General features: G+C 36.9%; 1 protein-coding gene across 6 annotated transcripts in view; it reads right to left on the bottom strand.

The window, feature by feature from the left end:
- NR3C1 (nuclear receptor subfamily 3 group C member 1) overlaps nucleotides 1–13,345 on the bottom strand; it is a 130,645-nt gene that overhangs the window by 10,069 nt on the left and 107,231 nt on the right. For all 6 annotated transcript variants that reach the window (XR_009518948.1, XR_009518949.1, XM_060008620.1 and 3 more), the window contains exons 5-7: nucleotides 10,458–10,736; nucleotides 9,800–9,944; nucleotides 5,843–5,973 (exon numbers count right to left, since the gene is read on the bottom strand). Coding sequence is in view for 4 of the 6 variants with exons in the window: in XM_060008620.1 (XP_059864603.1) it covers nucleotides 5,843–5,973; nucleotides 9,800–9,944; nucleotides 10,458–10,736 (555 nt within the window). In the remaining 2 variants the exon portion in view is untranslated. The remainder of the gene's footprint in view (nucleotides 1–5,842; nucleotides 5,974–9,799; nucleotides 9,945–10,457; nucleotides 10,737–13,345) is intronic.

Genomic DNA, 13,345 nt, shown 5'->3' with positions numbered 1-13,345 from the left:
TTTAAAAAAATAAATGTATTTTATTTATTTATTTATCTTTGGCTGCAGTGGCTCTTTGTTGCTGCGCGCAGGCTTTCTCTAGTTGGGGCGAGTGGGGGCTACTCTGTTGCGGTGCGTGGGCTTCTCCTGTTGCGGAGCAGGGGCTCTAGGTGCGTGGGCCTCGGTAGTTGTGGCACGTGGGCTTATTAGTTGTGGCTCGCAGCCTACTGAGCGCAGGCTCAGTAGTTGTGGTGCACAGGCTTAGCTGTTCCACGGCATGTGGGATCTTCCCGGACCAGGGCTTGAACCCGTGTCCCCTGCATTGGCAGGCGGATTCTTAACCACTGAGCCACCAGGGAAGCCCACCTTCTTGCCTTCTTGCATGTATGTAATTATTGTGTGCTTTAGTTCTATTTTTTAACTCCCCAAAGACACTATTACTGTTATACAGTGTCAGTTTAAATGTATCTAAATATTTACCACTTTCTCTGTTCTTTTTTCCCTCTTTAAAGATGGGATTACTTTCCTTAGCCTAAGTATTACTTTACTGAGGATCTGTGGTGGCACATTTTCTTTTGACCTTCATTTAAAAAAGAAAAGGACTATTGGTATACTTAGGCCTTTCAAATTTAAAGTGGTTGAGGTATCTGGATTAATATCTACATGTTTGTGACTGTTTGCTACTCACTGTTATTTCCTTTTTTCTGCCTTTTCTAGTTTTTATTGTGTTTCATATGATTCTATTTTTCTCTCCTCTCAGTATATCAATTATTACTTCTTTTTAAAATTGTGTTTAGTGGCTGCCCTAGAGTTTGCAATGTACATTTACAACTAATCTACATCTCCTTTCAAATAGCACTGTACTATTTTATAGGAAGTGCAGGTAACCTTAAAACAGTATTCCCAATTCTTCACCCCCATCCTTTTAACATTGCTGACATTCATTTCACTTATCCATATGTTATAATTATCCCATACACTGTTGCTATTATTAAACAGTTATTAGATCAATTAAGAATAAAAATGAAATGTTATGTTTCTGAACTAAATTAATCTCTTTTCCTCAGCAGAACTTATTTTAACATTTTATGCAAGGCAGGTCTTCTGGCGACTAAGTCTCCCAGATTCTTGTCTGAGAAAGTCTTCCTTTTGCCTTCACTTATGAAGGGTACTTTCACTGGACACCAAATCTTACATGGGTGATCTTTTTCTTTCTTTCAACACTAAATAGTTCACTACCTTCTTGCTTGCATGGTTTCTAATGAGAATTCTAATGTAATTTTTATCTTTGTTCCTTTATAAGGAACAAGCAAGCTGTTTTTTCCTCTGGCCTCTTTCAAGATTTCCTTATTGTCTTTGGTTTTCTGTCATTTGAGTAAAATATGCCTAGGTATAGACTTTTTGCTATTTATTTATCTTTCTGGGTATTTTCTGAGCTTCCTGGATCTGTGCTTTGGCGTCTGTCATTAATTTTGGAAATTTATCAGCCTTTATTGCTTCAAATATTTCTTCTGTTCCTTCCTTTCTTTTACTTCTGATATTCCCATTACTTGTATGTTACACCTTTTGTAATTGTCCTCACAGTTCTTGAATGTTTTGTTGCATTTTTTTCATTCCTTTTTCTCTTTGCATTTGAGTCTGGGAAGTTTCTATGAGGTATCTTCAAGCTCAGTGATTCTTTTCCTTGGCTGTGTCAAATCTACTGATGAGCCCAGCACTCCTCATTTTCATTACAGTATTTTTAATTTCTAGCATTTCGTTTTGATTCTTTCTTAGAGTTTCTACCTCTCTGCTTACAAAACCCATATATTCTTATATGTTTATTTTTTCCATTAGAGCCCTTAATATATTAATTGTTGTTATTTTAAATTCCCTATCTGATAATTATCACATGTGTGTCATGTCTGAGTCTGGTTTTGATGCTTTTCTCTCCAGACTGTAGTTTTAAATTGAAAGCTGGATATGACATATCAGAACTGAGGTAATTAATTAGGCTTTTAATCTGGCTAGGAGCAGTTGTGTTTAAGGCTTTCTGAAGCTATAGGTGTTAAGAGGTTTCAGTTTCCTCTAATTTCCTTGTTCTTATTTTTTTCCCCTGTTGTCTTGGAGTTTCCCTAAGAACACCTTCTTTAAATAGCTGTGTTCTGTAGCTCTCCCAGCTGTAATTCTGGATTATACTGGAACTCTGTTCATATGGTTGTAAGGTGTTGGGGATGTGGAGTGTTTTATACTTTCATGGTTAAATCTCAGGTTTTTCTTTTTTCTTAATTAATTATAGTAGGCCTGAGTCCGTAGGCTCTGACCTTGCTTCTGAACCTTTTTTTCCCTCCTTCTCCTCCCTTACATGAGACACAGGGGGCTGGTATCTATTTGCCCCTTTTCTCCAGGTCAGAAACATGAGGGACTCTTTCTCTGATCTTCACCTTGAAAACCTGCTGGGGCTTCGGGAGGTAAACCCCAGAAAACTGTGGGGGACAACCCCCTAAGACTGGGTCCCCAGAGTTTTTATTAACATGCCAGCTATTCCTCACTTGGTCTCCAGAAATTCATAAAAAAATGCTGTAAGTGTTCCTATGTTACTGGCTCCAGTAGCTTCTGCTTCCAGAAAGCTGATCTTGGCTGGGCTTCTCTGTATTTGCCTGTTTCTCCAGATTTTCAGGTAGTGGTTTGCCCTGTGACCTTACTTCACTGATGGATCTAAAAAAAAGTCATTGACTGTCAGTTTGCTCAGCTTTTAGTTATTTGTGAGGATGGGAGTGATAACTGCCAAGCTGTTTAACTGTGAGAGCTGAAACTGGAAAGCCACCCTCATTTTTCAGTTTTTTTTTCCTTAGCTTTCTGAAAAAACTTACTCCACTTTCTTTAATTGCTGCTGTTCTGGAGAGTTTTCAGCCATTCTGTCTTTTCACCTTTCATTTTGGATCTCTGATGATTATAATAAGACCAGAGCTTTTTCAACCGGTGTGCTATGAATGGGTTACAAATGTGTTGATAATGTCTGTTATGCTGGCTGCCACTGGCTGCAAGTAGCCTTATTCATTTACCTCATTGTGCTATGTATGAATGCTATTTTTTTATAGCATTGACATGAAAAGAGTTGTGAAGCACTGTTTTAGACCTCCTCGCTCAATCATGCCTCTTATCATTGTTCACTTACATACATACATAACACACACATATATAAATATGAATACATGTATACACACATATATATGCATCTTAAAAATTGTATTCTGGCTAATTTCTTCAGATATGTATTTCAGATTAAAGTCTCTTCAGATGTGTCTAATCTGCCTTTAGAGACATCATTGTTTTTTTGTTTTGTTTTGTTTTTACAGTTGCACTTGTCTTTAAACTTACTAAGTATACTAATTTACCAGGCTTTGCAAATATCCTCTAAGAGAAAGCTAGCTTCAGAGTGCAGCTTACCTCTCTCAGTACCTGCCTGCACAAAGTTTTAGTCCAGCATTTTTTTAGCAGGAGGTAAGGATACCTATCAGTGTTCTGTCAGAGTAGAAGTCTAATTATATCTTAAGGTATGTATTTTCATTCTTCTGATTTTATTTTTTTTAAAGAACCAGTGATATATACTGGTTCAATTTACTTTTTCTTATCTACAATGAAAAAAAAACAAAAACATATAGCTCAGTGAGTCTGGAATGTATAAAACTTAAAGCATCATTTTTTACCAGTAAGGTTAGTATCTTAGCACTGACCTGTACATGGATATTACCAATCAAAATGATTCATGATCAGAAATTTAACTGTTTCCTCAAACAACATCAAGCTCACTTCTTTAACAAGAGTACTGCTACAGGTAACCTTAAAAATGAGTATTTTTCTTACTTTGAAATATTAATATTCCTTAAATCTAGTGACATTAAATAAACAACGTTTCGTAAAATGAAGATAGATAGTACGAAGGCATTAATATTGATGTGTGCTTTGGAAAAGCTTAAATAGATATAGTCATGTGAGCATCCACAGCTTACAGTTATTCAGCAACTTTGAAACCACAGTTACTAATGGAATGAAGGCTTCTTTTTGTTGAAAATGCCGTATTTTTACTAAGATAGACAAGATACTCTATTTTTCAGAAGTTTTCTAATATGCCTTTGCTAGCTGAAAGTAGTCTCACTGAAGTTCATACACCAATAACTTCATCTAAACTTTCAAGATTGTTCTATAAACTCTAGATAGAATACCTCTGTCCAGCAGTCGAGCTCCAGTGCTGCATTAACCAACCTTCTAATAGTAATCAAGCACACCTTTTGTAGGTTATATCTGTTTCTCCCATATTTCTTTTTTTAAATTAATTTTTATTGGAGTATAATTGATTGACAATGTTGTGTTTCTGCTGTACAGCAAAGTGAATCAGTTATATTGTATATATACATATACTCACTCTTTTTAGATTCTTGTCCTCTATAGGCCATTACAGAGTATTGAGTAGAGTTCCCTGTGCTATATGGTAGGTTCTTACTAGTTTTCTATTTTATATATAGTAGTGTGTATATGTCAATTCCAATCTCCCAATTTATCCCTCCCCCTGCTTCCCCCTTGGCAACTGTAAGTTTTTCTACATCTGTGACTCTATTTCTATTTTGTAAATAAGTTCATTTGTATCATTTTTTTTAAGATTTCACGTATAAGCAATATCATATGATATTTGTCTTTCTCTGCCTGACTTACTTCATTCAGTATGACCATCTCTAGGTCCATCCATGTTGCTGCAAATGACATCATTTTGTTCTTTTTTATGGCTAATACTCTACTCTGTTGTGTATTACCACATCTTCTTTATCCATTCCTCTGTCGATGGACATTTAGGTGGCTTCCATGTCTTGGCTATTGTAAATAGTGCTGCAGTGAACACTGGGGTGCGTGTATCTTTTCGGATTATGGTTTTCTACAGATATATGTCCTGGAGTGGGATTGCTGGATCATATGGTAGCTCTATTTTTAGTTTTTCAAGAAACTTTTTACTGTCCTCCATAGTGGGTGTATCAATTTACATTCCCACCAACAGTGCAAGAGGGTTCCCTTTCCTCCACACCCTCTCCAGCATTTACTGTTTGTAGACTTTTTGATGATGGCCATTCTGACTGGTGTGAGGTGATACCTCATGGTAGTTTTGATTTGCATTTCTCTAATAATCAGTGATGTTGAGCAGCTTTTCATGTGACTCTTGGCCATTTCATTGTATTTCTTTGGAGAAATGTCTATTTGGATCTTCTGCCCATTTTTGATTGGGTTGTTTGTTTTTTTGATATTGAGCTGCATTAACTGTTTGTGTATTTTAGAGATTAATCCCTTCTTGGTCACTTTGTTTGCAAATATTTTCTCCCTTTCTGTGGGTTGTCTTTTCGTTTTGTTTATGGCTTCCTTTGCTGTGCAGAAGCTTTTAAGTTTTATTAGGTCTCATCCGTAATTTCTTATACGCAGTAGTACTCATTGTATAACTAAAATTTGTCACCAAATAACAGTGTAGTAGAGAAACAAAAATCATTCTTGTTGGCATTCCTTCTCTGTGTCTTCGGCATTGTCAAAGGTTGCAGGAAGGAAGAAGGCTGTAGATATTACAGGTCGGTAGAGCCCGCCTCCTCCTTGCCATGTGATTCATATACTTCTCCATTTCTCCATGATACCTATCTATCTATCTTATGAATCTTGGTATCACTGGCTGTACCTTTCTAAAATTTACATTTATGAAAATCTAAGGTACCTGACTAGCAGGAAACTAGACTTGGTATAATTATTAGTGCTTTGTATACATACAAATAAACCTTTGTTTCTAGACTTCTATATTTTATGCTTTTGAATATTCAGGTGAATATTAGAAGAGAGTAGGTGTTCTACCAACCTGAAGAGAGAAGCAGTAAGGTTTTCATACAGAGATACTCTTCATAAGATACCTGAAGTCTGTTTAACTCAGAGGAAACATATAGCATATGTTTACATTGGTCATACATGCAGGGTAAAGCCATTCTCTGCCTGTGAAAGACAAATATCAGTGTTTGAGTTAGGAAGAAATAATTCTTGTTCCCCAAAAAAGTACTTTTTTGTTCTATTTTGCAAAGCCATGAACTCACCTAACTATTGCAATTAATGCTAATTCTCTCTGGATTAGAATTTTGGAAAGCTTTCCTTAATATAGTGGAGAAATTATTTTTCTACATTTGTTTTATTTAAGTATTTTATAATTTATTTCTACAGAATTTATTACCAGTTATTCATTTAAATAAAGGTTTTATGGTAGTATTTGAGTATGTCCAGTTAGACAACACAGTTTTAAATCCTACCCATTTGAAAATCAAACGGTGTTTTCTTTCACAGCATTCCATTCTAAAGACAACTGTATGTGATACTGTTTACAGTTATGTAGAGAGTCAGAATTAGAACTTGACTCTGATACCCAAAATCTGCCTCTGACTGACATTATGAAACTGAATATTCTTCCCACTAAAGGTACCCCAAATGAATTCTCAGTTAGGATTCTCAACAGTTAGTATCACATCTATGATTTTCAAATAGAGTCTCAGACTTTTTAAATGACACTAAGAGCCTGAAACTGAGCCTCATTCATGCTTTCAAAAATACTTCAAGAGCTGTTTTTTTTTTAAATTTTCTGACAGAAAGTGATCTTGGACTTAACAGGAAAAAAAAAAAAAGATGATTATTATCACAACAGCATAAGGACACAAGAATGGGAAATAAGAATGCCCACTTAAAAGCTATTGTTTCTGTAAGCCATTTATCCTCCAATAAAGTTGAACACTGAGAAAAAATTTCTGTTAACTCCTACTTTATGTAAGAAATACCAGGTTATGCTATAAGGTTATGCTGTAACTGTTTAAGTCTAAATTTGAGTGCCCCTCCCAAATAAAAACTCTGAATTAGATTAATTTTATAAAAGAGGATATGCTGGTGTTTCATATAAACCTGTTCACAGTTTTAATCCCAATTAAATGACTTCAAATTGCAAGTGACTAAGAAGAGTAAATGTAGTCAAACATGTTGTTTTGGTTTAAAGATTTTTTTGTCTGACGTGGACCATTCTTAAACTCTCTATTTGAATTTGTTACAACATTGATCATGTTTTGGATTTTTGGCTGCGAGGCATGTGGGATCTTAGCTCCCCAACCACGGATCGAACCTACACCCCCTGCATTGGAAGGCGAAGTCTTAACCACTGGATCGCCAGGGAAGCCCAGTCAACATGTTTTTAACTTTTTAAGCAAGCATGGTCAGATTCTGAAATGAGGAGCAAGTACTAAGAAATTTCAAATGTCTCTGAATATACATATAAGCTACATATTTTTATCAGTTAAATTTGATCGAACAACTTAAAATCTTGTCAAATTGTGATGCAGTGGTTTTGAGCAGTCTTTTTTTTTGGCAACAGATAGTCAAGGTGACTTCTTTCTTTAAAGTAGAAGAGTATGTGTGGAGATCTGGTCTGGTGAACCACATGGCAGTGCCTACCAACTGACGGCAGAGATATGGCCCCTTCTTGGAATACAAAGAGTGTGATTATAGTACATATTTCACACGCCTCTTGTCATGTTTCTTCTCACTATGAAGACTGGTCTTCTCCTTCAGGTCTCATCAGCTCAAATACTAGCCACCCTATCTGAAAAAGGCCTCTCTCTAGTAAAAACTCCATCACAGTCTGAGATTCTTTATTTGATGCTTATCTGTGTCTCCTCAACTAGAGTGTAAGCCATAAAGGTCAGGAACTTTGTTTGTCTTGTTCTCTGCTGTAGTTCTCTGCTAATACTGTACCAGGCACAAATTAGGAGTGTGGTAAGTATTTGATGTTCCCCTGTTTGAAATCCCCCCTCCCCCGCGCACTGGCTTCTTCATGCTCCGAGAATAAAATCTAAACTCTGTTTCATGGCCTACAAGATGCTGCTTGACTCGGTCCCTGTCCACTTCTCTAAACTCACAGAACATCCTCAGTGGCTTTCTCTCAGTTCCTTACACATGCCAAGGTTGTTTCCAGCCTTTGTACTCATCTTTTCTGCCTGAGATGCCCTACCTTTCCTATAAGCTGTTCTTTGTACTATTTAGCACTCAGCTCTTTAGAGAGGCCTTCTGTGGTCCCCAAATTTAAAGTAGCCTATACCCCTCTCCCCTCCCCCCACACTATTCTGTCATGGCTCTCTGAAATAATTTTGGTCATTTATTTGATTTTCCTCATCAGTATGTGAGCAGGGGCCTCATCTCTTATAGCTCAAGCTCTCAAATAGTGTCTGGCACTTGGTAAGTACTCAAATATGATTCAATGAATACTGTGCTGGAAAATAAGTATTACCAATAGAGCAACCACCCCAAGTCTAATTCAATAATTCAGCCTCTTTTAAAATATTTAGAGCTAGCACCATCCAGTCTCTACTAAAATAGATACAATAATTCGAGCTTACTACATCAGGCAAGCCCCCTCCCATTTCACACTCAGCTCAGCTCAGATAGATGCTCTTGTATAACTTCTACCTGTTCTTTTTATGCCTGGCATACCCAACAGATAAAACAATATGTTTGCTTTATCTTCACAGGATGTCTTTTTAGGCTGTCCTCAGCGTTCTCAAGTGTCCTTTTCCCCTTCCTCCATTCATCCTCTGTTCATCAGCTGATGTTAATTTCCAAACTCCTTGCCACTCTGGACATATTTACAGTGACTGTTACTTTTAATATGGCATCCTGAACACAAACTACTAATGATGGGTTAACTCACATAGAGTACAACGAGACTATTATTCTAATAATGTGGTTTAAGATTTCATTAATTTTTTGGGAATTCTTAGGAGCACCCAGAGCTCACAATTCTAACATCTCTATCTTTTTTCACATGAACACAAATCTCCTTCAGTTTTCACTGTGCCCAGACCAGTGGGTAGGTATATGTGAGTGTGTGACTCTCCTCTTTGCATTCTAATAAAGGAAATAAGCTGTGAGTACAAAAAGGTAGAAAGGGATGAGAGCTAGGGATGTACAGCAGAGAGGTTTTACATGGTGGTATGAACATCATGAGCTAGGGGTATGTTTGAAGAACAGATCACGCTGAGTGGGAACAAAGTATGTGAAGGAGAACAACGAGAGAGAAAGTGAGGCTGGATTCTGGAAAGCCAGAAACCATGCTGAGTATGCCCTGAGTGCTCACTGAAGACACCTGTGTGTCGGGGTGATCCATTATATGATCAAACTGCATTAGGAAGAAAAACTTAGCATGATGGAGGATAAACTGGAGGCGGAAAACTAGTTAGAAAACAACTGCACTGGGTACAGGGGAATGGATATCTGAAGTATTTCACAGGCCTAGAGGACTAGAGAACAGCTGATTGATCAAATCTTAAAGTGTGGTTGGTTCTCTCCCAAATTTAAAAATAAAATCTTGTTCCCATGTTCTTTCCAAGTCAGACATTGAGTGAGCCTTGCCATGCAAAGAGATACCTCTTGTCTCTGGGTCCATACCTGTCATCCCCATCTGTAACTGTCCCTGCTGAAAGCAAGAGCAGTATGAATTGCATCATGCAATGCAAACACTGCATCTGTTTCCTTTCTGAAATAGGGTTACCTAATTAAAACAAGGCCACAGTAAGATTCCTTTTTACTTGCTGTAGACTTTACTGACCCAAAGCGATGCTCACTATTTAAAAAAATATCCTTAAATTACAGTAATAATGCCACGTGTAATTTGCTCTGCATTACACTTGGCCTGCCTCAAGCACTGATAAACTCTATTTCAAGTTTGCCCAGTTCCAAGATACCTGGTAGGATTGATTCAGTCCTGAAGGAAAATGACTCACAAATGACTTACTCATTAATAATCAGATCAGGAGCAAAACACAGCAAGTTGGAACTTGATTGTCTGTATGATCTCCACCCCAGGGCGAATGACATGAGGAACATCCATGAATATTGCAGTAGGGTCATTTGGTCATCCAGATGTAAGTTCCTGAATCCTGAATTAAGAGGAATAAAGGTATGAGGAAACATTCTAGTTGCCAAAGAGAAGATCATCTCTCTGGGAGCTGCCAAAGACAGTTTTGGAGGACTCTTAACAGATAGAGGAAAGGAAGCACAAAGTGGGCACAGTTTTCCTTTGTCATCTGACATGTTAAGACCAAAGCCCTCAGTACTTTTTAATAGCATTCAATGTAAGAAAACTTAAGAGTTGCCAATTTTTGTCACCTTTTGTCTATGTGAGTAAATATGGACTAAATAGTAAAATGCTATACTAAATAGTAAAATGCTATACTAAATAGTAAAATAGAAAGCCAAGAGTCCTGTTCTGGGATGATACTCATTCAGTGAATTTAAGGTAAAAAAAAATTTCCCCTTATATTTATACCCTTTCCCCCCTTGATGGAGTGGGGATGGCAGGAGGCCATGGGACCAGGGTGATAGAAAGCCCGAATGTTTTATTTAAAAGATTCTGAGACTTGTGCCTTAGTTGCGTTATCTTTGCATCTTACCTGGTATCGCCTTCGCCCATTTCACCGCTGCGATCACCTGCCGCCCACCTAACATGTTGAGTGTAGTCATGATCCGCCAAGTTGTATCTGGAATGGAGCTGTCGTAGCCCGCATATATCACCTCCGGCTCAATGACCTCCAGCAGTGACACCAGGGTAGGGGTGAGTTGCGGTAACGTTGCGGGGACTATTGTTTTGTTAGCAGAATTTTCAGAAGTTTCTTGTGAGACTCCTGTAGTGGCCTGCTGAATTCCTTTTATCTTTTTCTTTGTTTTACGAGCTGTGGGTATATTAAAAAAAAATACACAGAAATCAGCTGTAATGGGAAAATCTGGGCAGCACAGTTCATTAAAGAGGTATTTTAATTTCTGCAACTATTTAATTTGAAAGAGGAGAAATCTTTTATTTAGCAATTATGATAAGAGAAAAACACATTTTTGCCTCAAAGCAAAGGATCAAGAGGAACCGTTCATTTATTAATTTCCTCTACAGATAAGCCATTCTTCATTATAGTTATACTTTATATCAAATTAAGTGTCTTATAACACTATGTTAAAACAATATAAGCAAATCACTCACCTAGATTCTTCCATAAAGTAATTTCTGTTTCAGTTTCTCTCCAAAGTAAAAACTGTCATTAGTTATACAAAGCAAATTACTTTTATTATCAACTGAAAGAAAGAATCTCAGTTTGTAATCCCAGACTAGTAACTGTGGCTTATGGTTAATCTAATTATGGGTATATGTAATGAAGACAGTGATACCGTTTATACGCTTGCACAAAGTCCCCTTCTTATCAAGACAGTAAGATGACATAGGAGATCACACACTAAAAACAAACAGTATTAGTTCTAACAGCAGAAGAATCTACTTTTTACCTTTATATGATGGATACTATATGGGACTTAAAAACCTTTGTGGAGATGAAGACAAAAACTTTAAATTTCTTTACATAAATTACCAGTGGATAATTTCCCTTTTATGAGAGATTTATATTCATGACTCTGTAAGCCTAAAGTATCCATTTTCATGTAATATATAAAGTAACTAAAACCATCTTTTATTTTTGACTTATTTTGAAACAGTACAGTCAAATTACAGCATGGATTCTATAGATTTTTTAGTATTCACTCTTGAATTTACTTGTTCTAGTGACAAATAAAAATATTAGGCAAGAAAAGAATTTTAGTATTCCTAAAGAGAAAGCACTCAGAACTCCAAGGAAGGGCAAGGAATGTAATTTGTATGAAAGAAGAAAAAGTAAATGCTAATCACTATTAGATCGTCTGTCCCTAAAATGCCAAAGTACCTAGTTTGTGGAGGACAGATGTGGTGGCAAGAACTATGTATCTCAATGTACAGTGTTAGAAAGGGAAAAAACCCTGCTGTTTACACTGAATAGAATGGTCCCATTTCTTATTGTGCTCCGTGCTGAGACATTTAAGAATTTTTAGTTAACATTTCAAAACAGAGAAACAGGATCACGATAGATCTGTTCTAATTTATTTTACCACGCTCTATTGAAGATACACTATGCTGTAGTAGTAGAGAGAGCATAAATATGAAACCAGCATGTTTGAATATAATCGAATATAATCCTGGCTCTCTGCCACTGAGTAGTTGGGTATCTGTGCAAGTTATTCCCTGGGCCTTAGTTTCCTCTTCCGTAAAATGAGGATAATATTAGTACCTACCTCATAGGGTCCGTTGATAACTAAGTCAGTTAAAATATATAAAATGCGTAAAACAGTTCTTGGCACATGTTAAGCGCTGTATAAGAATGATCATTCCCACAACTGGTGGTAAAATACAGTTGCGGAATATTTTGAATTCACATAGTCCAAGTCTACAGAGGAGTGATAAAGTTTTAAAAAAGGAAGAGCTCCTACACGTAAGGAAACTTTTAAACAACCAAAGGTATCTCACTGACACCCAGATCTCCAAATCGTGGAATGTACTTGGCTGTTGACAAAGTAAACAAGAACATGCATATCCCCAGTCAATATACTGAAACAGTACGGTAAAAACTTCAATTAACCATAACTTTAAATTTGTCTAGAATATGTGTTCCTACACTCCACATTAAAACAAAGAAGAAAGGACAAGGACGAACTGGAGGATTTTAAAGTCTTCTCACCATAAAAACTCCTAGAAGAGAACATAGGCAAAACATTCTGATATAAATCGTACCAATGTTTTCTTAAGTCTGTCTCCCAAGGCAATAGAAATGAAAACCAAAATAAACAAATGAGACCTAATCAAACTTACAAGCTTTTGCACAGCAAAGGAAACGATTAAAAAAACCCGAAAAGACAAATCTACAGACTGGGAGAAAATATTTGTAAATGATGTGACTGACAAGGGCTTAATTTCCAAAATATACAAACAGCTCATAGAACTCGACAACAAGAAACAACCCATTTGAAAAATAGGCAGAAGACCTAAATAGACATTTCTCCAAAGAAATACAGATGGCCAATAGGCACATGAAAAGATGCTCAACGTTGCTAATTATCAGAGAAATGCAAATTAAAACTACAATGAGGTACCACCTCATGCCAGTCAGAATGGCCATCATTAAAAAGTCTACAAATAAGAAGTGCTGGAGAGGGTGTGGAGAAAAGGGAACTCTCCTGCACTGTTGGTGGGAATTTAAGTTGGTATAACCACTGTGGAAAACAGCATGGAGGTTCCTCAGAAAACTAAAAACAGAGTTACCATATGATCCAGCAATCCCACTCCTGGGCATATATCCACACAAAACTATAATTCAAAAAGATACATGCATGCCTATGTTCATAGAAGCACTGTTCACAGTAACAACCTAAGTCTCCATCGACAGATGAATGGATAAAGAAGATGTGGTACATGTACACAGTGGAGTACTAC

Source organism: Delphinus delphis, chromosome 3, assembly GCF_949987515.2.
Source record: "Delphinus delphis chromosome 3, mDelDel1.2, whole genome shotgun sequence".
Taxonomy (NCBI): domain Eukaryota; kingdom Metazoa; phylum Chordata; class Mammalia; order Artiodactyla; family Delphinidae; genus Delphinus; species Delphinus delphis.
This window is presented reverse-complemented; position numbering and strand designations above follow the sequence as displayed.